This window comes from Mobula birostris, chromosome 7 (genome assembly GCF_030028105.1).
Source record: "Mobula birostris isolate sMobBir1 chromosome 7, sMobBir1.hap1, whole genome shotgun sequence".
NCBI classification, from domain to species: domain Eukaryota; kingdom Metazoa; phylum Chordata; class Chondrichthyes; order Myliobatiformes; family Myliobatidae; genus Mobula; species Mobula birostris.
This window is the reverse complement of record NC_092376.1, coordinates 126,044,736-126,072,448: the sequence shown is the minus strand read 5'-3', so window position 1 is coordinate 126,072,448 and position 27,713 is coordinate 126,044,736. Positions and strand designations below refer to the sequence as shown.

General features: G+C 39.1%; 1 protein-coding gene across 3 annotated transcripts in view; it reads right to left on the bottom strand.

Annotated features, from left to right (window-relative positions):
- The window catches only part of LOC140200809 (sideroflexin-1), an 83,328-nt gene that overhangs the window by 47,707 nt on the left and 7,908 nt on the right, over positions 1 to 27,713 (bottom strand). For all 3 annotated transcript variants that reach the window (XM_072264430.1, XM_072264429.1, XM_072264431.1), the window contains one exon: positions 907 to 1,078. In XM_072264430.1, the coding sequence (XP_072120531.1) occupies positions 907 to 1,070 (164 nt within the window). In that variant the 5' untranslated portion in view covers positions 1,071 to 1,078. The remainder of the gene's footprint in view (positions 1 to 906; positions 1,079 to 27,713) is intronic.

The following is a 27,713-nucleotide window of genomic DNA, read 5'->3' as shown; positions in this document are numbered from 1 at the left end:
GGTTAATAGGTTCTTGAATAATCAGGGCATGAAAAGTTACGGGGAGAAGGCAGGGATATGGGGTTGAGAGGGAAGTGGATCAGCCATGATGAAATGGTACTGCAGACTCAATGGGCCGATTGGCCTAATTCTGCTCCTACATCTTATAGTCTGACACTTGACTTTGCCGAACCTCTGAATTACTATCAAAAATCACAAGAGACTGAGCTTGCTACCATCTTCAACATAACATAAATTTATTAGTCTGCACATCAACTCAGAAAGCTTTTCAACGAGATTCAACACAAGATTATAATATTCTTTTGTTTGGTATGTCATTTTGATTGAGAGTTTTTCCAGTCACTAGTTAAGAAATACTGGAATTATATCTGGTGATTTATCAAGTCCAGGAATCAGAGATGACCTGCCCACAGACACACCTCAAAAAACCATCAATTGATTTGCTCTGGAAATACACTTCATGCTTGTTTTGCTGGAATTATACCTCCATTGTTAAGGAATGGATATTCAAATATGCCTGCCTGGGAAATCCACTTAGTGACTTTCAACCTTGCTCCTAACTGGGTATTGATCCCATTTGTTTTTAAATAAGGTACTAATAACTGATAGTGATGTCAATAGCTTTTACAGGTAAATAACTAATTACCTGGAAGTTTGAACTTAGAAATTCTTCCCCAGCTTTGTGGCTTGCTTATTTCATAAAATTTGCTGTATTCGGAGATAGCTTGTTCCCTAATATGTTTGTTTCCATGATTCGGAATACCAGCTACATTAAATGTTCTATTAAAAAGCATTTGGCATATAACAAACTGTTACAACATTGTTTAATTTTTAAATAAACAAAGTGAGATTGCAGGAATAATGAAAAAAAGCAGAATGCCATACCAAAACTCTGCTGTACAATACCTATAATCATGTATTATCTTTCTAGCATTCTCCAGACGGGTATTTGATAGGAGAATGTTCCTGGGGTCAGTAACTGTGAAGAAATGGTTTGCTCTCCCAGTAAAAGTACTCTGGTCCCATCGTGGTTCTTTAATATTGATATCCAATGGCAGTTTTTCAGTCATTTTACAACCTTTACAAAGGAAGCAACAAAGTTACTAGCTGGATATTTTTTTTCTTCAAACCAACTATATTTCAGTTCAACTACCAATATATGAAATGTCATTTTCTTTTAGAAATAATGCTCATCACATTACAATTTAATCTTGCAATTATACAACTAGGTGAAAACCACTTTAGTCCAGCTAATCCATGATCACGAATTTCCTGAGTGTGAGAAGTGCACTGATAGCTGGTTCAGAATGTTCTAAGGTTTAACATCTGTCAAAATTGTCAAATATTTTTATTTTACCTAGGTCTCTGATATTCAAACATCTGAAGTTAAAAATTACATTACTGAACAATTAGATTAAAACAGTAGAAGACTCAAAAGCAATTAAATTAAATTAACGTACAGTTGTCCCCCTCCTTCACAATAGTTCCTCTCTATTGAAATAAACTCCAATCACTTACTCCTGAGATGAGGCCATTAAGGTTTTATTCCTTGGGATGCAGACAGTATAGAATTTATCCAATTTATTTATTAATGAATTTATTTAATATTTATTCCTTTAAATATGGTTATACAATTTGTAAATTTCTCTTCAAATGTGTTCTCTTAATCCCTTTCCCCTGATAAATACTGAAAAAACAGGTTCTTTTAAGTGTTTGCTGCCAGGAATTTTTATCATGACCATCCAATTTTGAGCAGATTCAAATACTGACTTTCCTTCCATAATATATATACATCCTTGTAGAATAAATCAGTATTTTATTTGTTTCTCTTTGGCATCTGAAGCTTTTGAATCCTTTCCTAATCCTTGTATTCTTCCTCATCTTCCCCTCTTTTACATGTACTTAAGTATTCTTTTCCTTACTATGAACTCCCCCATAACACTATAGCCCCCATGTTCATCCATATACAAAATCCCACTTCCTTTTAGCTTGTACTGAAACTATGACAAAAAGATTGTACATTTTTTAAAACTAGGCTTTGCTAACATATTGTAAATGCTGTTCTTTGCTTTATTGTCCCAGGTTGCATTCTTATGCCCTCCCCCAAAATAAAATCAGCTTTAAGGCTCTTATCCTTATAATTTATCTTACTAAACCATGTTACTTTACAGTTCTTACATAATCCAACTTCATGTGGAAGCCTTTTGAGTCAACTCCTTATCAGAATACTATTAATGAACTGAAACTCAAATCACAGCTTATGGAGATCAAAGATGACCTGGGACTGAGGTCAGCTGGTGTTTACAGGATTCTCCGTGAATGCAGAGCAGTATACATCGACTAGATGGACACTCGGTAGAAACCCACATCATGGAGCACAGGAGGTATATCTGTTTGGGTTACCCATAGAAATCAGCAGTAGCTGAACATTGCATTCGCAATGCGCATAGGATTGACTTTGATGGCACTAAATTACTATGCCATGTCAATGGTTTTTGGGATTGCCTTGAAGAAGAAACCATTGAAATTAAACTAGAGGAAAAGAATTTTAACAAAGATGAAGGTCTTGTTCCAAGTAAGAACTGGAATTCGATTGTAAACAAGGTGGGAGAGTGAAAACTTGATTGGATGAGGTTGAACCTATCAGGATGGATGGAATACCACCAGAGTAGACATGCCCAGGAATCATCCCTGATGAAGATGGCGGAGTCTGACATCAAAACGTTGGTTATAATCGATACCTATACCCGATTGGATGCCTGAGAAGAGTTTATTTGTTATTGATCATACTTCCTACACATATCTATCTATAACAGAACGAGTTCCAGCACTGATTCATGTGGCATACTACTGGCCATAGCATTTCAATCATATTTACTTTTGCTTACTATGATAACAGTGTCCTCTTCAATTTTGCACTTTGAACAATATATATCTGCAGTGGTATGCAAAAGTTTGGGCACTCCTGGTCAAAATTTCTGTTACTGTGAATGGTTAAATGAGTAGTAGATGAACTGATCTCCAAAAGTCATAAAGTTAAAGATGAAACATTCTTTTCAACATTTTAAGCAAGATTAATGTATTATTTTTGTTTTGTTCAATTTTAGAGTGAAAGAAGGAGCACCATGCAAAAGATAGGGCCCCCAGGAGATCTGAGCTCTCAGATAACTTTTACCAAGGTCTCAGACCTTAATTAGCTTGTTAGGGCTATGGCTTGTTCACAGTCATCGTTAAGAAAGGCCAGGTGATGCAAATTTCAAAGCTTTATAAATACCCTGACTCCTCAAACCTTGTCCCGACAGTCAGCAGCCATGGGGTCCTCTAAGCAGCTGTCTAGCACTCTGAAAATTAAAATAAATGATGCCCACAAAGCAGGAGAAGGCTATAAAAAGATAGCAAAGCGGTTTCAGGTAGCCGTTTCCTAGTTCATAATGTAATTAAGAAATGGCAGTTAACAGGAACGGTAGAGGTCAAATTGAGGTGTGGAAGACCAAGAAAACTTTCCGAGAGAACTGCTCATAGGATTGCTAGAAAGGCAAATCAAAACCCCTGTTTGACTGCAAGAGACCTTCAGGAAGATTTAGCAGACTCTGGAGTGGTGGTGCTCTGTTCAACTGTGCAGTGACACCTGCACAAATACGACCTACATGGAAGAGTCATCAGAAGAAAACCTTTCCTGCGTCCTCACCACAAAATTCAGCGTCAGAAGTTGCAAAGGAACATCTAAACAAGCCTGATGCCTTTTAGAAACAAGTCCTTTGGACTGATGAAGTTAAAATAGAAATTTTTGGCCACAATAAGCAAAGGTATGTTTTGGGGAAAAAAGGGTGCACAATTTCATGAAAAGAACACCTCCCTAAATGTTAAGCACAGGGGTGGATCAATCATCCTTTGGGCTTGTGTTGCAGCCAGTGGCATGGGGAAGATTTCACTGGTAGAGGGAAGAATGAATTCAATTAAATACCAGCAAATTCTGGAAGCAAACATCACATCATCTGTAAAAAAGCTGAAGATGAAAAGAGGATGGCTTTTACAACAGGATAATGATCCTAAACACACCTCAAAATCCACAATGGACTACCTCAAGAGGCGCAAGCTGAAGGTTTTGCCGTGACCCTCACAGTCCCCTGACCTAAACATCATCGAAAATCTGTGGATAGACCTCAGAAGAGCAGTGCATGCAAGACGGCCCAAGAATCTCACAGAACCGGAAGCCTTTTGCAAGGAAGAATGGGCGAAAATCCCCCAAACAAGAATTGAAAGACTTTTAGCTGGCTACAGAAAGTGTTTACAAGCTGTGATACTTGCCAAAGGGGGGTGTTACTAAGTACTGACCATGCAGGGTGCTCAAACTTTTGCTTCGGGCCCTTATCCTTTTTTGTTATTTTGAAACTGTAAAAGATGGAAATAAAGAAGTGATCTTGCTTAAAGAAATGTGTCATCTTTAACTTTATGCCTTTTGGAAATCAGGTCATCTTTTACTCGCTTAGCTATTCACAGTAACAGAAATTTTGATCAGGGGTGCCCGAACTTTTGCATGCCACTGTATATTCTCCAGAAATATTTTAATGCACTTTTCAGATTACGTGCCCAAAAGAATCAGCAACAGAATGGTGCTGTGGAGCACTGCACTGAGTTATAAAGCAACTCACACACACAAATTATTTTTTAAGGTATTATGCACATTTTCATGTGGGTAGAAGGAAACCTAATGACATAGTTGATTAGAAATTTTGTTTAGATCCCTCTCTATACCTGATTTTGTTTCTTAATCTTCAAAGTAAGAAGGAAATTATCCCTAAACGGAATTAAGAATAGGAAATCTGGAGTTCCTAAGTTAAGAATTCCATACCCTGAACTGGCTGATCTTGAAAGGAAATGATGACGATGAACTGGTCTTAGTGAATTAGAGAAGAAATATCTAACATGAACTGTATCACACCTGGAAGAAATACAGCTCAGTTAAATTTGTAGATTGCACTAACAACAATCAATAATTGTGAAATTTCCTTTCAAGAGTGACTGAAGCACATACTTGATGCTTGGTCATCTGGACACATGTTGCACACTCAAAGTGACTACATCAATTAAAACAGCCATCTCTTGTAAAGCGTGCAATGTATTTTACTGTATGAGAACTACATTATTATTGGTACATCAAACCAATGGTGAGACAACTTCAGATCAATTGAATAAGGACTCAACAATTGGTGCTAAGGAATTAGGCACTAGAATGCACAATTTGCAGTTAACAATCACACACCAACTGGATGCCAGAGTCTTTTAGTTATGGCACATCTTAAGAGATGGCACCTGAAAAACAAGGTGCATGAATCTGATAGCCCTGAAGCATAGGGTAAACTCTGTCAAGTGAATATTCTCCCTTATGCATCACGGATAGCAGAAGAGCTCCAGCCTAGGAGTCCAACACACAAAACCTCATGGACATGATCATCTTGACTCTCATTGGCAATACAGTCCTTTCCCTGCTTCATGTATGTAGTTGGAAAAGGGGACACAGCTCACACAGGATATTCTTATTTCGTGTAAGTTCATATACAAAAAAATATTGTTCCTTAGTGAGGTTCAAAAGGAAGAATTAATCTTTGAACATTCTGGGCAGAAACTGCTTACTGCTTATTCTTCTCCTTGTCGTGGTGGAGAAGCTTGTGTGGTCCTGTGATCCCGAGAGCAATGCCGTCTGGCGCTATGCTCCTGGTAGGGTCACCCATGGCGGTAAGGTCGAGGGTGAGGTCCCTGACAAAGAACAATCCAACCAAGACCTCAACGGTGGAACAGGCGGACGAAGTTACTTTGAGCTCAACGGCTGTGAAGGGGGATGACGGATGCAACAAATCCATCAGCTCCAATCGTCGTGGTTTCCATGCCATTGGAATCAGCTGGTTGATTTGTGAAGTATCATGTGCTTCTTGGAGTGCAACATCAAGTACACATTAAACAAATACACGCACAGGCGTCTTCACTCTGTGGGCCATTTCTTCAGAACGAAGATCATCATCCTTGACCTCGAGGGATGGCCACGATGACAACTGCTTATTACACTGGACAACAAAGATTTTGCTTTCTGCAACACACACAGAATGCTAGAGGAACTCAGTAGGCTAGGCAGCAAATATGAAAAAAAGTACAGTCGACATTTCCAGCCGAGATGCTTCGGCAGGACTGGAGAAAAAATTATCACCATGAAATTTCCCTATCATGCATCATTGAAAATAAATCGCCTATATTTGTTATTTTAATTCATAATTCAAGTCAATTTGTAGGTCCACTAATCAAACAGGTTATCAATGACGGGTCATTCAAAGAACTTCTTGTGAGACCAGAGAAAATTGCATAGAAGGCATTCAAGGATGTTGTTGAAAAATTTTTGGCAACTAGAGCACCAAACTATGTGCAATTGGTTGACAACATGCTTTAAGCATACAAAACCATGACGTGCAACATGTCACTATGGACTCAATTTCTGCATTTCCTTTTAGACTTCTTCCTTACAAATCTTGGTGCTGGCAGTGACGAGTATAGTGAAAGGTTTCACTAGGACATTGTGGTCATGGAGAAATGGTATCAGGGCAATTGGAATCCATCAATGCTGGCTGATTATTGTCGTACATTTAATTGAGAAGCCTCAGCAGTGAGTACAAATGAACATTAACAAAATATTTTGAGCTTACCTGAACTATTGCAAAGCATCAGCACCGTTATGCAATTAAATACATTGTATTCAACAAAGGTTAATTTGTCCAAGTTCCTACGTGATACAAATAGTCTGAAATTATATCTGTGTTCAGCTTCAAGCTATCATAGACAAAAAATTTTGAGGAAGCAACAATTTCAAAAAAAAAATTGTCACCTGTTATTCTTGTGTCCATCACAGTCATAGAGCACTGTAACACAGAAGCAGGCCCTTCAGCCCATCTAATTCGTGCCAAATTATAAACCTGAGTAGTCCCATTGACCTGCATCTGGACTATAGCCCTCCCTACCTCTCCCATCCATGCACTTATCCAAACTTCTCTCCACTTCCAATCTTGGTGTCATCTGCAAACTTGCTGATTCATTTGTCCACAGTATCATCAAGGTCATTGACAAAGATGTGAAACAACAATGGATCCAGCACCGAACCCTGTAGCTCAACACTAGTCAACATGCCCTGTTTTTCAGGTCTGCATGTTTTCAGTACACGTGTTAAAAGAATTCAGTGGATAGACCAGCATCTGTTGTGTGTAGCCCAGGGATATAAGCACTACTGCTGTTCTCACTGAGGAAAGAAAAGCAGCTAGGCCAATTATGGTGGAATTTACCCAAAGTATAGATGGAAAAACAATATAAAAAAGATGATTTCTTGTGAAACAAGTTTAAAGGACGTTTGTTTTTGAAGCTATTTGTAGACAATTTTGAGGGAAAATCTAAGAAATAACCATATTCCACTTGCTGAATATTTAACATATACACCTTCCCTTTTTTTTTAAATATAATTTTAAAGTCAATGTGTAAACAAGGGTAAGGGATGATCATGTAAGTCAAGCACTGAGATGATCAGAGCCTAATGAGCATCAACAATGTTCTCTTTTTAATACTCTTAAAGAGGAAATGTACAAAGAATTCTTGTTTTCCTTTTAATTAACAAATACCAAAAAGCTTGTTATTTGACAACTGCAAACAATAAGATGCAGTGCTATGTGACTAACTGCAAATCTTTTCATAATTTCTATGCAGGATTTGGAATCAAAGTATGAAGTGATCTACAGCATTAAACTCTACATAAAACCATGTGGACAACATGTGCAACAAAAATTTACTGACCCAACTAGGATAAAAAATAAAACAATGCATATTTTTCATGTCAGAAATAGCAAAATAGGAAAGAGAAGTTTTAGAAAAAAATACAAATTTAGTTTTCCCTTCCAAAAAAATCTGATAATAATATACAGTGGATTTGGGCTAATTGGGACACATCAGGACCAGTAACTTGGCTCAATTAAGCAGCTGCCCCAATTAAACATTGTTTCATGGAAAGTTAAAAAGCTACATAAAAAAAAACAAACTATCTAACGAGTTTATTAGGTAGTTTACTGAGTAATTAATTAACTAGCTTAACTGAGTAAAAATTATGTATTAAACAAAATAATATCAAACTAGAACATTACCAATTTTACTACAGTACTATGAAACTGTGTATTAGTTCCTAATAGCAATCAGAGGATGTCATCCAGTGTAGACTACCGTGTTCTTTTGATTGATTGTAAACAAACACGTAGTGCAGGTAGTGGACTGCCCATCATACAATGGTTTCGATGATTGTATTCTCCAAGTCTTCATTTTTATCGTAACATTCAAGATGATTGTTGATACCTTCAAATTCTTCGTAGTTGCTAAACTGCTGAAGAAGTGGAATTATTTCATTTTCACTCCTGGCTGTTTCTGGCATCTCCAAGCCTGCATGCTTGAAACCACAGTGAGCAAAACAGCCCTGAATCCTCCCACTGTTTATTTCTTGCGAACGAACAGTGACAATAATCACTGCTTTCTGAACACAAGCACATGCAACTATGCTATTTTAAAAACTCTTCACTCTAAGCACAGTGTACTGTCTAACAGCCACACAAATGCACGCAACTGCTGCTAGTTAGAAACTGTTTGGCAACAGTCTCCTGTCCCAAATAAGTGGCTGCCGATTAATCGATGGTCCGATTAACTAGATCCTACTATACATCTCAAACTGGCTGTACTTTGTACAGCTGACCAAAAACAAGCTTTTTTTATCCTTCCAATAACTAACTGCTGGAAATAAGTTGCAAGAAACCCAAGTGCCTCACAAAAATGTTTTCATGCAATCAGCTACAATAAAGTCAGAATGTGTAATCTGAAGAGACACATCAATTACTTCCTTTTCTGTTTCATTGCAACATTTCCTTGTATTTGAACCACTAGGTCTTTTTACTTCTACATATGCTGCCTGACCTGCTGTTTCTTTGTTTTTATTTCCATTGTCTGTAGTTTTTTGCATCAACCAAATATCGATAATGCTTTTCGTGGTATCGGTTGAGGGAAAAAAAAATGTCAGACATATCTCTAAGGAACCTTGCGTACTTCTTCACAGTAATATCATAGAAACTTTTACATTATGTCAAACAAGAAAATAGTGCGCATTTTCAGAAGCAGTGCCCTAGTATAAAAAGTTTAGGATCAATCTACATTGCTTGTTCAAGTTCTAGAATAAAAGATAGGCAGAGAACATGTCAATCCTTATATGCAGAACTAAAGGCACAACTGGCCAAATAAAAAGACAGTAAAGTGTGTTTCAGAAATATTTAAAATATAATATACAAAACTGTTATTTTGGAATTTTATTTTAATATAATCAGTTCTTCTGGAATAACAAGCAACCTGTGGGTGACAATGACAATCATTAACTAACCTCATGACTATAATTGAACTTTTCTTTTATTGTCTTTCCTGAAAACAGTTTCAGCATTTCAGAAGGATTTACAATGCTTGAAAAAGTATTCAATCTCCAACCTGTTGGTCACATAACAGAGTATTACAAATAGGGTTTTGATCAATTTAACTGAGAATTTTTATTTGCGACTTGCGTGCTCCTTTTTTTCACTAAAGAGTACAAAAAAAGGTAAATTGTAAAGCATAAAAACTAAAAATTCAAAAACTGTAATGTTAGCAGTTCAGAAGTATTCATCTCCCTTTGCTCAGTGCTTAGTTGAATCATCTCTCACAAATGAAGAAAATTGATGTCCTTGAGTGGCCCAATCAATGTCCTGACCTTAACCCAATAGAACACATTACGTGGGAATACATCAAGATTGCTGTCCACCACTGCTCCCCAACTAACCTGGCACAGCTTGAGCAATTTTGCAAGGAGGAATGGGCAAATATTGTTCCATCACATTGTGCAAAGCTAATAGAGACTTATCCAAAAAGACTTCTGGTTGCAATAGTTGCAAGAGGTGCTTCAACTATGCTTCTTAGCAAAGGGGGATGAATAATTTTGAACTGCTGACCTTCCAGTTTTTTGAATTTTTAGTTTTTCATGCTTTACAATTTTCCCTGTTTTTTTGTGCTCTACTGTGAAAAAAGGGAGTACAGGTGAGGCAACTCGTCAAGAGGAAGAAGGAAGCATACGTTAGATATAAGAAGCAGGAGGGGCTCATGAGAAATATAGGGTAGCCAGGAAGGAGCTTAGGAAAGGATTTAGGAGAGCTCGAAGGGGGCATGAGAAGGCCTTGGCATGTAGGATTAAGGAGAACCTCAAGGTGTTCTATGTGTACATGAAGAACAGAAGGATGACAAGAATGAAGGTGGGGCCGCTAAAGGATAAAGAAGGCAACATGTGCCTGGCGGCGGAGGAGGTTGGGGAGGTTCTAAATAAATACAGTACTTTGCTTCAGTATTCACAAGTGAAAAGGATCTTGATCAGGGTGAGGTCAAAATAGAACAGGTTTGTCTGCTGAACAATGTGGAGGTTAAGGAAGAAGAAGTGTTGGATCTTCTTAAAAACATCAAGATTGATAAGGCCCTAGGGCCGCACGTGATATACCCCAGGTTGCTGTGGGAAGTGGGAGAAGAGATTGCTGGAGCAGTAGCTATGATCTTTGAATCCTTTTTGGCTGCAGGGAAGGTGCCGGAGGATTGGAGAATGGCAAGTGTAGTTCCCTTGTTTAAAAAAGGTAATAGGGAGAATCCTGGGAACTACAGACCGGTGAGTCTTACGTCGGTGGTCTGCAAACTATTGGAAAGGATTAAGGATAGGATCTACGAACATTTGGAGAAGTACAGTCTACTCAAGGATAGTCAACATGGCTTTGTGACAGGAAGGTCATGCCTCACGAGCCTAATTGAGCTTTTTTAAGAGGTAACAAAAGAAATTGATAAGGTGATTAAGGTGGTAGATGTGGTCTACATGGATTTTAGCAAGGCATTTGACAAGGTCCCCCATGAGAAACTCATCCAGAAAGTCATGAGGCATGGGATCAGTGGAACCTTGGCTGTTTGGATAAAAAAAATGGCTTACAGGAAGAAAGCAGAGGGTAGTAGTGGAAGGAAAGTATTCTGCCTGGAGGTCGGTGACTAGTGGAGTGCCGCAAGGATCTGTCCTGGGACCCCTGCTCTTTGTGATTTTTATAAATGACCTGGATGAAGAGGCGGAAGGATGGGTGAGTAAGTTTGCGGTTGACACGGAGATTAGAGGAGTTGTGGATGGAGCTATAGGTTGTCAAAGGTTACAAGAGGGTATAGACAGGATGCAGAGTTGGGCAGAAAAGTGGCAGTTGGAATTCAATCCGGTTAAGTGTGAGCTGATGCATTTTGGAAGGACAAACCAGAAGGCTGAGTACAGGGTTAATGGTCGGTTACTTAAAGAGTGTGGATGAACAAAGGGACCTTGGGGTTCAAATCCATACATCCCTCAAGGTCACCGCACAGGTTGATAGGATAGTTAAGAAGGCCTATGGGATGCTACGCTTCATTAATAGGGGGATTGAGTTCAAGAGTAGAGAGGTCATGTTGCAACTCTACAAATCTCTGGTGAGAATACACTCAAGAGTATTGTGTTCAGTTCTGGTCACCTCATTATAGGAAGGATGTGGAAGCTATGGAGAGTGCAGAGGAGATTTACCAGGATGTTGCCTGGATTGGAAAACAAGTCTTATGAGGCAAGGTTAGCAGAGCTGGGACTTTTCTCTTTGGAGCGTAGAAGGATGAGAGGGGACTTGATAGAGGTCTACAAGATTATGAGAGGCATAGATAGGGTGGATAGCCAGTACCTGTTTCCCCCGGCATGAATAGCAAATACTAGAGGGCATATGTACACAGTTAAGGGAGGGAAGTTTAGGGGAGACATCAGGGGTAAGTTTTTTTGCACAGAGGGTTGTGGGTGCCTGGAATGATTTGCCAGGGATGGTGTTGGAGGCTAAAACATTAGGGGTATTTAAGAGCCTCTTGGGCAGGCACATGGATGAAAGAAAATAGAGGGTTACAGGGTAGTGTGGGTTTAGTACTTTTTTTAAAGGAATATAGGGGTCGGCACAACATCAAGGGCCAAAGGACCTGTACTGTGCTGTAGTATTCTAGTGTCTAGTGTCTTCTAGGTGTCCCTCGCTTTATGAAAGTTCACTTTACGCCACTTCTCTTTGATGAAAGACCTACATTAGTACCTGTTTTTGCTAACCGAAAGAAATCCGAAGAAGATTTTCACTTTTACAAAAAAAGGCAAAAAGCGAAAATAGCATTCAGCGTTTGTTTTGCAGCACGCACCCCGAGCAGTGCCACCAAGCTCCTTCCCCAGGAACTACACTCAGCATCAAGCTGCCATAGCTTAGAAACATGTCTGTGAGCATCTGTGCTTATCTCGATTTACTTTGTGCATCCATTAACAAGATGTGTCCTAAGGTATCAGAAAAGCCTAAGAGAACTCATAAGGGTGTTACGCTTAGCGTAAAACTGGACGTTATTAACTGTTTCTATCGTGGTGAATGAAATAAAGACATTGTGCATGCGTTGAACTTGCCTGCGTCCGCCATTCGTACTATTTACACGCATAGAGAAAGAATCTTGAAAGCTGCCAATGTTACTATTGGTTCTGCTAGTAGCAAAGTGGTCTCTTTTAGTTGGCATCCAGTAATGGATAAAATGGAAAGTCTATTGCTTGAGTGGATTGATGGGTGTACAAAGCGTGGTGTTCTGTTATCTTATATTTAAGGAGAAATCTGTCAGTCTTTTTAATAAGCTGAAACAGAAAGCACTGCACGATGGTGATGAAAGTGTTGCGAAAGTGGAAGTTAAAGATAGTCATGGGTGGTTTGATCGGCTTTTGAGGCGAGGGCTGCTTCATAGTTTAACGTTTACTGGAGAGAATGCTTCCGCTGTACTGAAGCTGCCGAAAAGTTCCCAGAAGAACTGAAGAAAATAATTACAGAAGGTGGTTATTTGTATAAGTAAGTGTTTAACTCTGATGAAACTGCAATTTATTGGAAAAAATTGCTGAGCAAGACATTTATTTCGACAGAAGAAAAGCAGGCTAAGGGACACAAGGTATCGAAGGACAGGTTTACCCTAATGCCTATTATTAACACCACTGGTGATGCTGGTCTTAGGCCTCTAGGAGTGTACCATTCAGAAAATCCGAAGGCACTTAAAGGTGTTGATAAGAATACACTTCCTGTTGTGTTTCGTTCACGTCCAAGCAGTTGGAATACCCAAGTGCTTTTTTCTGAGTATGAGTGGATGCGTTAGTCCATTTGTTGAAAAATACTGTAGAGAAAATAACCTCGATAATAGGTGTCTTGTGATTGTCGATAATTGTGCTGCTCATCCACCTGGCATTACCGAGTATGGCAGTAATATTCGTGTTGTGTTCTTACCGCCGAATACGCCGTCGTTGCTGCAACCATGTGACCAAGGCCTAATAGCCACAATTAAGGCTTACTATACCCAAAATGTGATGTATTTTATTGTAAGTGCCATTGACAGAGGGGGCAACTCCGAAGCATCTTTGCGAGAGATCGGGAAAGACTACAATCGCCAACCTTGGAGATGCTCTCAATACGCTAACAGTCTTGATGAGAAATGGCTTTTGGAGGAAACTGTGTCTCGAAGCTGTCTGTCTATAGTCATAGTCATACATTACTGATCCCGGGGGAAATTGGATTTTCGTTACAGTTGCTTCATAACTAATAAATAGTAATAAAACCATAAATAGTTAAATAGTAATATGTAAATTATGCCTGGAAATAAGTCCAGAACCAGCCTATTGGCTCAGGGTGTCTGACCCTCCAAGGGAGGAGTTGTAAAGTTTGATGGCCACAGGCAGGAATGACTTCCTATGACGCTCTGTGTTGCATCTCGGTGGAATGAGTCTCTGGCTGAATGTACTCCTGTGCCCACCCAGTCCATTATGTAGTGGATGGGAGACATTGTCCAAGATGGCACGCAACTTGGACAGCATCCTCTTTTCAGACACCGCCGTCAGAGAGTCCAGTTCCATCCCCACAACATCACTGGCCTTACGAATGAGTTTGTTGATTCTGTTGGTGTCTGCTACCCTCAGCCTGCTGCCCCAGCACACAACAGCAAACATGATAGCACTGGCCACCACAGACTCGTAGAACATCCTCAGCATCGTCCGGCAGATGTTAAAGGACCTCAGTCTCCTCAGGAAATAGAGACGGCTAGGTACCATATCCGATGCCGACTTTGGTGACCATGGTTTTCCATATAGATCTATCCTTCGTTTTTTGGATGACTTCCATTTCCTCGACGTGTAGTCACCTGGCTATGCTTTTGATGTACATAAGCTGAGGTCTTCCTCTAGGTTTACTCCCCTCAATCTTTCCAGAGGGTATGAGTTTTTCTAGTTCATCTTTCCGTATGATGTGTCCTAGGAATCTGAGTTGTCATTCTCTTATTGTTGGTATGAGTGATCAAACGGCTTGGGCTCTTCTGAGGACTTCATTTGATGTGTGTGTGGTCCATGATATTTTTAACATTCTCCTGTAGAACCATAATTCAGCTGCTTCTAGTCTCTTTTCCATTGCTGGAGAAATGGTCCAGTATTCACTTCCATAAGTCAGGATAGAATAAATATAGCACTGTAGTATTCTGTTTTTAGTGTACGTACTCATCTTTCTGTCTGTTAATATGTTCTTTATTTTTTGGAAAGCTTCTTTTGCCATTGCTATTCTGTATTTGATATCTGTGTCGCACCTGCCATTACTTGTTATTAGGCTGCCAAGATATTTGAATTTGTCGACTTGTTTAATGTTTGTATTTCCAATCTTGACCACACATTGTGGGATGTTTGTCTTTCTGAAGATGACCATGCTTTCTGTCTTCTTGGTGTTGATTGAGAGGCCTCTGTGATTACTTTCTGCTGCCACTATAGTGAGTAGTTCTTGAAGTTTTGTTTCTGAGTCAGCTATTAGTATGATGTCATCAGCATATATGATGTTATTTACATTATGGCCTCCAATTGTGAATCCTTTGATGTCTTTGATACTTCTCAAGATATTTTCACTATACAGATTGAATATGTCTGGTGAAAAGACACAACCTTGCCTGACTCCTCTCATGATATTCACATACTCATTCACTTCTCCTTCTATTCTGATGGATGCTGTCTGGTCTCAGTACAAGTTTCTTAAGAAATGTACATCTTTCCCATCTATGTCAAGATCTTGAAGCATTTCCAGAAGATCTTGCTGTCTGACAGTGTCAAAAGTTTTTGTATAGTCAATGAAACATAGGTAGATGTCTTTTTGTACCTGGATGGTTCGTTCACAGATCACCCGTAGCATGAAAATTGCATTTCTGGTTCCAGTGTTTCCCACAAAGGCGCATTGTTCTTTACTGATTTCTGGTTTTATACAGCGTCTTGCTCTCATCATGATTACTCTGAGAAAAATTTTTGCCATGTGGCTCATCAGACTTATCATACGATGTCTCGAAGCAGTGAACGATTTTAAAGGCTTTGAACCAATAACAATAAATACGGCAATAGTGACTTTGGCTAAGGAGGCTGGGTTTGTGGAAGTTGTCGAAGATGATGTTGAAGAGGTTGCAGAAAGGTATGACTTTAATTTTGAAAGGGCACGTAGGTTTAAGGCAGATTTGCAGGATGTTTTGAGTGCTTACAAAGAACTGTCTGATAGAAAAATGCATGAGGCTAAGCAGTCAAGCATACTGTTGTATTCCAAGCCTTCCACATCAGCTACAGCAAACGACGAACCTCGATCTTCGACATCGAGGCAGGCAGACATAGAAGAAGGTGTCGACATTACTGACCTGCCTACCCTGATGGATTCAGGCGAAGATGAGATGTTAATAGATGACCCTCTTCCTCTCTCTCCTACGCCCCAGTCTTCTGTACCTCCCAGCACCCCAACCTCTGACAGCTCAGCCTAACACGCCATCATCAGTGTGCTCGCTGTCTTCCCGATTCTGGTAAGTGAAACTAAACTATATGTTAGTGTTATTTTAGGTTTTGTGTGTTATTTGGTATGATTTGGTAGGTTATTTTTCGGGTCTGGGAATGCTCAAAAATTTCTCCCATATAAATTAATGGTAATTGCTTCTTCGCTTTACACCATTTCGGCACAAAAGGTTTCATAGGAATGCTCTACTTTCGGATAGCGGGGGAAAGCTGTATGAGAATCACAAATAAAAATTCTCAGTTAAATTGATTAAAATCCCTGGTTATAATGCTTATTTTTGTGAACAAAGGATTGGTGGCTGAATACCCTTTCAAAGTACTGTATAAAAGAATTTGGCTCATTTACTAATATCACATGAGTGCATAAAATCTATTCTTTAAACAGAATAGAATGAAACAAAGCAGAATGCAAGACTATTTTCACATAGCAGATTATTTCAAAGCGATTCACAAACACAGATCAGTAAAATTGAAATATTTGTTGGATTAACAAATAAAAAAGTCAATTAATGTTTTGATTCTGGCTTAAGCCTGTAGATTTAGTAATAATTTTGATTACCATGAAATATGAGGTTACTCTCATTTTCTCTGAAAAGATTGTCTTTCGTGAAAAGCAATACAGCAACACTGCCACTGAACAATAAACGTTGAACCAGATTTGGAGCTATGTTATTGTTGATATTAATTCTTTGATTTATTCTTTCTAGCTGCTTAGTCAGAGTCTGACATATTAAACACATTACTACTTTCAATAAACCTACACAAATTTAATCAGTGATAATTCTCTTTTTTTAGTAGCCACCAGATTATTTTAGAATACATGCATTACCTTAAGAATATCCCCATAAAAAGTTAAGTTTCATAAGAGATTAGATTCTAAAAATGTTTAAATTATAATAAAATAATTGTAATTTAAATGAAATAATTATAATTTATGAACACATTTCACATTTAAAGATAATATCACATTACCTATAGCAACATCAGATTCTCCAAAATCCTAATAATGTCATTAGGAAGGGCAGCACTGGGGCACAACCAGCTAAACTTCTGCCTCACAGGTCTGGTGACCCAGGTTCAGTCCTGACCTCTAGTGCTGCTCAATGTTCAAAGTTCAAACCAAATTTATTAACAAAGTACATACTGTATATGGTCACCATATACAACCCTGAAATTAATTTTCTTGCTGGCATACTCAATACATCCATAATAGAATAAACAAAAGACTGCACTAATTAGGGTGTTCAACCAGTGTGCAAAATACAACAAATTGTGCAAATATGAAAAGAAGGAAATAACAACAATAATTAAATAAGCAATAAATATTGAGAACACAAGTCCATAGGTTGTAGACATTTCTCAAAGTGAACTTACAGGCTGAGGTTTGTAGTATAACAGCGCCTCTTTCACCTCAAACAGTTGAAGAAGTTTGGTATGGACCACCAAATCCTAAGAACTTTCTATAGGGGCACAATTGAGAGCATCCTGACTGGTGCATCACTACCTGGTATGGGAACTGTACTTTCCTCAATCACAGGACTCTGCAGAGAGTGGTGTGGACAACCCAGCACATCTGTAGATGTGAACTGCCCACTATTCAGGACATAACAAAGATAGGTGTGTAAAAAGGGCCCGAAGGATTATTGGAGATCCAAGTCACCCCAACCACAAACCTTTCCAGTTGCTACCATTCGGGAACTGTACTTCAGCATAAAAGCCAGGACCAACAGGCTCCGGAACAGCTTCTTCCACTAGGCCATCAGACTGTTTAATTCATGACACAATTGTATTTCTATGTGATATTGACTGTCCTGTTGTAGATACTAGTTATTATAAATTAGTATAAATTGCACATTTAGACAGAGATATAACAAAGATTTTTACTCCTTTTGTATATGAAGGATGTAAGTAATAAAGTCAATTCAATTCAATTGCAGTTCTGAAGAAATGTATCTAGTAACTTTGTGAGCTGCAGGCAAAACATTGCCATCTTTCCAGCACCACCTTGGAAAGTATATCTGATATACTTTAATCCATATATCTCTGTCCCAAATAGCCAAGGTTTCATGGAAATAATTAAAATGGTATAAAAAATACAAGCTACTGTTTAATTGAATAACAAATTGTGTATTTAAATTAAATACAGAACAAATTAGAATATTACCAATACTACTGGTGGCTGTCCGTCGTATCTGATGATGACAGGAAACCTGCATAGGAGAGTTTAAAAAGTGGATAAGACTGGGGCAGTCTGTCGACATTGGAAGTTCGGGTCCAGTGGGTCAAGTAGACGTCATAATAGTGTTCTCCCTGTTTGCAGTAGATGACAATGACTTCTGTGCCTCGTCATGCCCTTGGCTCTCCACATACTATTACAGAATCGCCTGCTAGCCGTTGGATCTCACTCACCCAGTCTGCCAGAGCTGACCGCATGCTAGGACAGGCTTGTCCCTACCTCAATGGGTTTTGAGACCCACTGGCTATCCTCACCTGGTTTAGCCTGCTTGCTGAAGCAGTGTACTGGGGTGTGGCCACTGACTGATGCGAACAGCTACTAGGGAGCCACAGGTGAGAGCTGAGTGTCCAGTGGGGTACAAGGGTAATATTCAAAATGATCATCAATACTTTCAAATTCTTTGCTGAGGTAGTGAAATCATTTCATTTTCACTCCTGGACATTTCTGATTTTTCCAAGTCAGAATGGTTGAAACTGCAGTGAGCAAAACAGTCCCAAATTGTCTTATTGTTTATTTCTCATCAACTATCAGTGACTAAAATCACTGCTTTTTGAACACAAACACACACAACTGATGCTATTTAAAAACTGTTTACTCTAAGCATGGTGTAGAATCTAATGGCAACAGGATGTGCACATGACTGCTGACAGTTAGAAAATGCTTGGCAGCAGTTTCCTGTCCCAATTCAGTGAGCTCATAATTGTCCCAAATAAACAAGGAATCCTGGCTCTTTTCTTGATTTAATTTTTGTTCAAGAGTTGGTCCAAATAAGCAGCTGCCCTGATTAACTGATGGCCAAATTAACCAGAATCTTTTGCACATTGATTGCTTGTTGGTCAGGTTGGGTGCAGTCTTTCATTAATTCTATTGTGTTTCTTGAATTTACTGTGCATGCTTGCAAAAAAATTGAACCTTATGGTTGTATATGGTGACATATTGATAATAAATTTACTTTGAAGCCTTTGAAGATGAATGCCATAATTATCAGGAGGAAAGTCTTTCCAGAGATATTTTTATATTGATTAGATTGATATAGTTTGATATATTTAAAAGCTAAAGATTATCTTAGGGCAAATATCTTCATCACACAAAGCTCTATATACCAACATGTCAACATTTAGCTAAGAACAACATGTATTTTGTTAAATTGGCAGTCAGGATTCAGAGTCACTTACTACATTCCCACAAAATTAAAGATACTTTGCAGCTTCATGACTTATTGAAGACACACAACTAAGCAATAAATTGCAGATCATCTTTGAAATTCTGGGCAGAATGCCATGAATACTAAATCCTAATTTATTGTTGCATCTGCTGAAACCTGGACCAAATGTCACTCAAAGCAAAAATACTCACTTACATAAACTTCCATCATTAAGCACCTGCATGCTAAAATAAACTGACAAAAAAAATTACATTAATGCTTATTACGTAGAAACCGTAAATAACTACATGTGGAATAGTATAATTAATTTTGCCATTTTACGTTCCTCCCTGATTTCTGCTCATTTCCATCCTCATGACTCTGGGTTTCATACTCCTTCACAATTTATGTTAAGGTCTGCCCAACAGAAGCTTTTTGCATGGTTTTAATTGCTAATAGAGATAATGAAAGATGCAAATCTGAACAGTTCCTCTGTTGACAGGATAACTAGATAAAAAAAAATTCCATAGTGGAATTAAAAGAATGAAGGCAAAAACAAAAGCAAGTAACTACAGGTCGACCTTCACTAACCTGGCACCACTGGGGCCTGAGAAGTGCCGGATTAGTGAAAATGCTGAATTACAGAAGGATCACATTAAGCATAATCAGTGCCAGATTATCGAAGGAACTGGATTACAGGTAGTCGGATTAGTGAAAGTTGACCTGTATCATGGAAATTCCACATCATAGCTTTTAGTACTCTGCCACACAAGTGCTTTAAATATAATATAAAATGATGCAGCAGGCATAAATAGAAAATTTTCTTGATACAGTACTGCTTCAGAGAAATCCAAATATACTGTAAGTATATCAAAAATGAAAGAAAGTTTCCTTGCCTAAAACCATAAAAACTTGTTTTATAGAGGTCTTCTATATTCAGAAAGGTGAATAGAGCTACTATATGTTACATAACCTTCCTTCAAGCTAGGCATAATCTGGCGTTAAAGTTGGTAAAACTGCAATAATGAATGATGAGATGGGTTTCCCAAAATACCAAGCCAACTGAAATATTAATGTTTGGAGATTAAATAATTCAAAAGAAGACCATGAAAATCAACCAGATGGAAGATAATTACGTGTGAAACCAAGTGCTGAAAGGGAGAGACAATAAGGTTTTCACAGCAGTTGAAAATTTTGTAGCTAGCACTTTGAATACAAGGTGATGAAAGATTTCTTATTCAATGCATTTAGGATGAATTAGAACACAAATGTCACACAAAACAGGTAAGTGAATATTGCATACAAAAGGCACTTATATCAGTGACGATCAGCATGCCGGCAAATAGATGGAGAAACATTTGTAGGGAACTAACGTTTCAGATGAGCACACTTTGTCAAACACCTTCACTCCATCTGCAACAAACAGGATTTTCCAGTGGCCAATCATTTTAACTCCAGTGCCCACTCTCATTTCAACATGTCGGTCCATGGCCTCCTCTACTGGTACAATGAGGTCACTCTCAGGTTGGAAGAGCAACACCTCATATTCTGTCTGAGTAGCTTCCACCCTGAATATCGATTTCTCTAACTTCCAGTTTTCTTTCTCCTCTCCCTTCCCCCTTCTTCCATTCTTCACTCTGGTTCCCTTCTAGCCTCTTCTCCTCACCTGCCTATCACCATTCCCTAGTGCTTTTCTCCTCCTTTTTAGCCCTTTATCTTTTCCATCTATCACCCCCTCCCCCCAGCTTCTCACTTCGTCACTCCTCCCCACCCTCCTGGCTTCTCCCATCACCTACTTACTTGCGCTCCGCCCCCCCCCCCAAAGTTATTCAGGCCTTTTCCCCAATCCTTTCCAGTCTCGTTAAAGGGTCTTGGCCCAAAACATCGACTGTTTATTCCTCTCCATTGAAACTGCCTAACTAGCTGAATTCGTCCAGCATTTTGTATGTATTACTCTGGATTTCCAACATCTGCAGAATCTCTTCTGTTTAAGGTTTCAGTGTTAATGTTGCAGAAGGAGATGGATATATTTGATGACTGAACTCATCACCTCCTTGAACAAAATTCTGGGGAGTGGGAAGTTGTTAAAGAAAGATTTGTTGGGTATTTGGTGGAATTTCAAAGAGATTGCTTTGTTCTCTCCAAAAGTTCAATTCCACTAAACATCACTATCATTTATTTCATATTGAGCTAACTTAACTTATTCATTTTTTTGGGATCTGGCCAAAAAAAAAAACATGTTGGTGCAAGATAAACTGGCACTGAAAAAAATGCTGGAAACGGTAACATATAATGTTAGCACAATAGCCAATAAATTACTTACACTTGTAGCAAGGTCTTTGAATAAAAGATGAAGGAAGATCTCATGTGAAATATCTGTTTCAATGCACTTTGGGATGAAATGGTAAAAAAAATGCTGCATCCTCATCTGCAACATTAGCACCAAAATCTTTTTGTCTATTCCTTCCAGACATTACTTCTCTAAAATTCTCATTAATAGCATGCTGATCGTCATTGCTATTAAATCTAATTCATGCAAGACCTCATTGGCATGGCCAACATTTAGTGACCATATTTAGATATCCTTGAAAAAGTGGTGGTGAGCTACTGCAGTCCTCCTGGGAAAGACGCTCCTACAGTCCTTCTTGGAGAGATACTCCTACAGTCATGTTCGATAGTGATTTTCAAGATTTAAACCCAATGACCACGAAGGACTAGCAGAATACTTTTTAAATTGTTGAGCATGACTTTGTGTAGCAGCATTTTTATGCTACTGCTCCCTTTTCCCTCTAGGTGGTTGAGGTTTTAGGTTTAAGAAGTGCTGTCAAGTAGCCCAACCAAACGACTGTGGGCAGTTTGTAGACTTTATTGATAATTGAGAGTAGACATATTGGATTTATCTTTTTTTAATGAATCAGATCATACCTAGGAAATTTATCCTGAAACTTCTGCTACATACAACACCATAAGCATTGCATCATTGACAAGATCATACTCAAATGGGTAACTTCCAGATACCAGCACCGTGGCAACTAATGGGGTATTGGTGAATCAGAAATCAATATGGTGTGATGATGCACAATATATGGACTCTGTTGGGATGAAGTGAACTAATAATTTTAGGAAGATCAGGAGGAGGAATATTATCCAGGACAGCAGCAGAATAAGTATTACTGTTAATATGAATAAGTACTTCAGCAGAATAAGATTAAGTCAAAGTACGTTTTGTTATGATAAAGGGAATATGGCTGCTTAGCTCATGGTGAGAGAGAATGCAAACGGTGAAGTTAAGTTCAATGAAATGGGTTGGAATTAATGGCTAAAAAGTGGGATTTGCTGAGCAGTAAGGAAGTGCACCCCAGTCAGGACTATACATCGGACAAGCTGGCTGACAACAGAGACAATGGGGGTATTAGTGAGGCAAAGCTGGCTGACATAAGCACACTTGTGGAAATTCACAACTTGCTTTTGGATGATATCACTAAAACACAACAGCACAAACAGGAGATATTTATATAGTACATTGATTTGGAAAATTTAGATTTGAGAAAGTAGTCGATGCCTTGGATTCTCTGGCCATTTAGATAGGCAAATTGGAAATGCATAATTGAGCTCAATATATCTAAATAACAAAAGAGGTGCAGTGTAGGAATGTGTAGTCGAACTTGTCAAACGATACAGTGTAATGGAAAGGAGTATAGAATCTCATTTTTAGGTTTGATCAGGATATTTTCAGTGTAGTATTATGCGGAAACTTGATTGGAAAAGATTAAATTTAAAGCTACAGTAAATATTTAATGGATATTGGAAGATAAAATTATGCTCATGATTGTGAATTGAAAGGCTGTAATCTGGCTAACAGTTTGCTATGAGAGCAGGAAGCAAGTGTAACTTGCTGATGCATGAAATGAATGAGTGAACCAGATAGCACTAACACATTTCATTGGTAGGATAAGAGATAATTAAAGGAGATGGATGGAACTCATCATCATGACATTGAATTCACTAAAACTTAAAAATCTTTCAGGGGTTGCAGTTTCAGAATAAATATTGTACAGGAGAAGAAAAAAATGTCTTAATTTAGAGAGCAATGTATCTCTGAAATTCTCTACCCTGAACACTGGAGATTCAGTCAAATTTATCCAGAACAGATATCATTATATTTCTGGATATTTAGGAAAACAGTAAGTCCATGGATACTGCAGGAAATGAAGTTGGAGGTAATCAACCACAACGTTGCTGAACAGCACAGCAAGCTGAAAGAGTCAAATGGTCTACCTCTGCATTGTATGCACACTGTGTGGTGTAAGTAGTCATATCGTGTGCATGTACAGGTGTTCCCCACTTTTTGAACGTTCGCTTTACCAAACTTCACTGTTACGAAAGACCTACATTAGTATCCTGTTTTCGCTTTCAGAAGGTGTTTTCACTGTTACGAAGAAAGCGCGCGATAAAAGGCAGCACGCACCCCGAGCAGCCGCTCTGCCCCGGATTCGGAACGGCATTGCTTAAACACGTTGCATTGAGCAGCAGTTAGCAAGATGAGTTCTAAGGTGTCGGAAAAGCCTGAAAGAGTAAGGGTGTTACACTTAGCGTAAAACTAGACATAATTAAGCATTTCAATCGTGGTGAACGAAGCAAGGACAAAGTGAGTTTGGCTTGTGGAAGTTGACAAAGAAGATGTTGAAGACGTTTTGGCATCCCATGACCAAGAACTGATAGATGAACAGCTGATGCAATTGGAAGAGGAAAGGATAACAATCGAAACCGACTGCAGAAAGTGAAGCAAATGCGTGAAATTTTCCCTGCAATGATAAAGTACGACTTTAATTTTAAAAGGGTATGTAGGTTTAGGGGATATTTGCAGGATGGTTTGAGTGCTTACAAACAACTGTATGATAGAAAAATGCACGAGGCTCAGCAGTCAAGCAAGCCTTCCACATCAGCCACAGCAGACGATGAACCTCGACCTTCGACATCGAGGCAGGCAGTCATAGGAGAAGATGAGCTGCCTGCCCTGATCGACTATGAGATGACACCCCCGTGTCCCACCACCCCAGCACCCGGGCCCCGGACAGATACTGTACTGATTCGCGAAGAACGCAGTGGCAGCTGGGAAGCACACAGCACATCTTTAAGAAAAAAGCCGATATAAACATGTTAATTAATTAGGTGCCGCCTAGCACGTAATTAATTAGCATGCTTATTTCGGCTTTTTTCTTAACGATGTGCTATGTGCCTCCTGGCTACCGCTGCGTTTTTCGCGGCAATGTATCGGGTCGGCGGCCCAGAGGGTGGGGGCTACTGCACCACCCAGCCTGTGATGACTCAGTCTAACACACCATCATCAGTGTGCTCAGCGCTGTTTTCCCAATTCCGGTAAGTGATACTACACTGTACATACATTATTTCTACTTTATATCGGCTGTGTATTTTTATGTGTTATTTGGTAGATTTGGCAGCTTCATAGTTTAAAGGTTACTGGAGAGCGCGTTTATGCCAACAGCACTTGCGTGAGATTTTCTGCCAAGAGCGCTTGTGTGAGATTTTTGCTACGAAGATCTGTGCAGGCAATCGTTGTAGAGAAGTATTTATCGTTGTAGAGAAGTATTTCTACTTTATATAGACTGTGTATTGATCATATCATTCCTGCTTTTACTATATGTTACTGTTATTTTAGGTTTTATGTGTTATTTGGCATGAGGTGGTAGGTTATATTTGGGTCTGCAAATGCTCACAAAATGTTCCCATATAAATAAATGGTAATTGCTTCTTCGCTTTACGACCTTTCGGCTTACAAACGATTTCATAGAAACGCTCTACCTTCGGATGGCGGGGGAAACCTGTATTGCTTTATACTATTTGGGCAAATCGGTCTGTTAGAGTGCCATAAGTTCTATATACCAATTATTTGATTTATGGTAGTGTAAAATTAAATCAAAGTAAACAGTCTTATTTTTTCCCCAGTATCAATTTGTGGCTTCAGATTAACAAATCAATATTCAAACCAATGTAAAGTGATTATCTTTAAAACATCCCAATGTTGAAGTTTAAAATCAAGGCAGACATGTTTAATCACTAGGAAAATACTGATTTTATCATAACCACAGTATATACCTCAATTTTCAAAAAAATACTGGCAGCTCCACAGGAAGTCTGAACACAGACAAAACTATAAGTCCCAAACTTCGTTACAGGTAACCACTGGGGTTTCAACAAATAGCCTCTGTGGATACAGGGAAGAAAGCACTGACTTTAGAGATCTTACACAGGGAATTCAACACCCAACCTGCACCAGGTTAGTTTCATCAACTCTGTGCATTGCAAAGGACAGATTACAGAAAACAAACTGAATATTTTAGGTTCCAGAACAGTTTATAAACCTATGAATATTATTCCTTCTTTCTCACTTTATTTTGTAATTTGTAGTAATTTTTATCTTTACATTGCACTGCAGCTGCAAAGCAGCAAATTTCACCTCACCTAAATCAGTGATAATTAATCTGATTTGGGATTAGAAAGCCACTTGAACCTTCAAGCCTGTTCTTCCGTTAATACAATTACAGATGATTATCCCATTCCTGCTTTTATTTTATATCTCTTAATCTCTTTAGTCAGAATTATATCTTATTCTGCAGTGTTCAGGGAGGGGTAGCACCTCTGTTGAAGGGGGTGGTCATGTCCATTTTGGGCCAGCCCACTCATCCTTGGTCCCCACTGAACACTCGGCTCTCATCCGTGGCTCTTAACTAGCTGTTTGCAAGTGACAGCAGCCACATCCCAGTACACTGCTTCAACAGGCAGTCTAAACCAGGAAAGGGTAACTTGTGGGCCTCTTACCCCAGTGAGATATGGACATGTCTGTCCAAGCATGTGAAGTCGGATCCGGTTGACTGGGCAGATGAGATCAGCAGTTAGATTCAACAGCCAGGAAGGTGATTCTACAATGCTTCGTGGATAGCAAAGAGCATGACAAGGTACAACAGTAGTCATGGTCATCTACTGCAACCAAGGAAGACCCTAGTTGTGATGACTACTTGTACCACTGGACCCAGACTTCTGAGGTTGAGAGTGGAACCACCCCTGTGTAACGGCTTCCACTTTAACACTCTCCCACAAAGGTTTCCTCATATAGTTCATATCATCTGAAGAACTGCACAAATCTAACTTGCATTGTCAGATACAATGGACAACCAGTCATATCTAATTCCAATCAGTATATTTAATCAGCATACAGGAGGGAGACTAAAAATCTGGTTGAATGCGACAACAACATCCTCTCACTCAACGTCAGCAAAATCAAAGAGCTCATTATTGAATACAGGAGAAAGGAGCCAGAGATAGTGAGCCAGTCCTCATTAGAGGAACAGAGGTGGAGCGGGTCAGTAGCTTTAAATTCCTTGTTGTCAACATATCAGAGGATCTGTCTTGGGACCAGCAGGCAAATATCATCACAAAGAAGACTCGACAGTGCCTCTACTTTCTTAGACTTTGTGTAGATTTGGCATGTCACCAAAACCTTGACAAGCTTCCATAGATGCGTAGTGGAGGGTATCCCAATTGGTTGCATCAGCCTGGTATGGAAACAGCAATGCTTAGGAATGGAAAAGATTACAGAAAAGTTGTGGATACAGCCCAGTCCATCACAGGCAAAACCATCTCCACCACTGAGTATACATTTATGTGGAGCGCTGCCACAAGAAAGCAGCATCCATCATTAAAGACTCCTACCATCCAGGCCATGCTCACTTTTTTCTACTACCACTGGGCAGGAGATAAAGAAGCCTTGGCTCCCACATCACCAGGTTCAGGAACAGTTATTACCCTACAGCAATCAGGTTCCTGAACAGGCATGGGTAACTGCAACATCACCACTCAGAACTGATTCCAGAATCCACAGACTCACTTTCAAGGATTCTTTACAACTCATGTTCTCAATATTTGTTTGTATTTGCAAAGTTTGTCAATCAACCCATTGGCAAAAGAAGGGCAGGTGGCATCTCTAGGAAGAGGTACAGTCGACGTTTCGGGCCGGGACCCTTCGTCCTGCTGAAGGGTCCCGGCCTGAAACGTCGACTGTACCTCTTCCTAGAGATGCTGCCTGGCCTGCTGCGTTTACCACAACTTTGATGTGTGTTGCTTGAATTTCCAGCATCTGCAGAATTCCTCGTGTTGGCAAAAGAAGGGTCTTTGTCTGTTTATATGTAGTTTTCCATAAATTTTATTGTATTTAGTTCTTTCTTGTAAATGCTTGCAAGAAAATGAATCTTAAGGTAGTAAAAGGTAACATATCCATATTCATACTTTGAAATTATAAACATATTTAATGATTTGGACTCAGCCTTCTGTGATACGGAGTTTACCATTTTTGG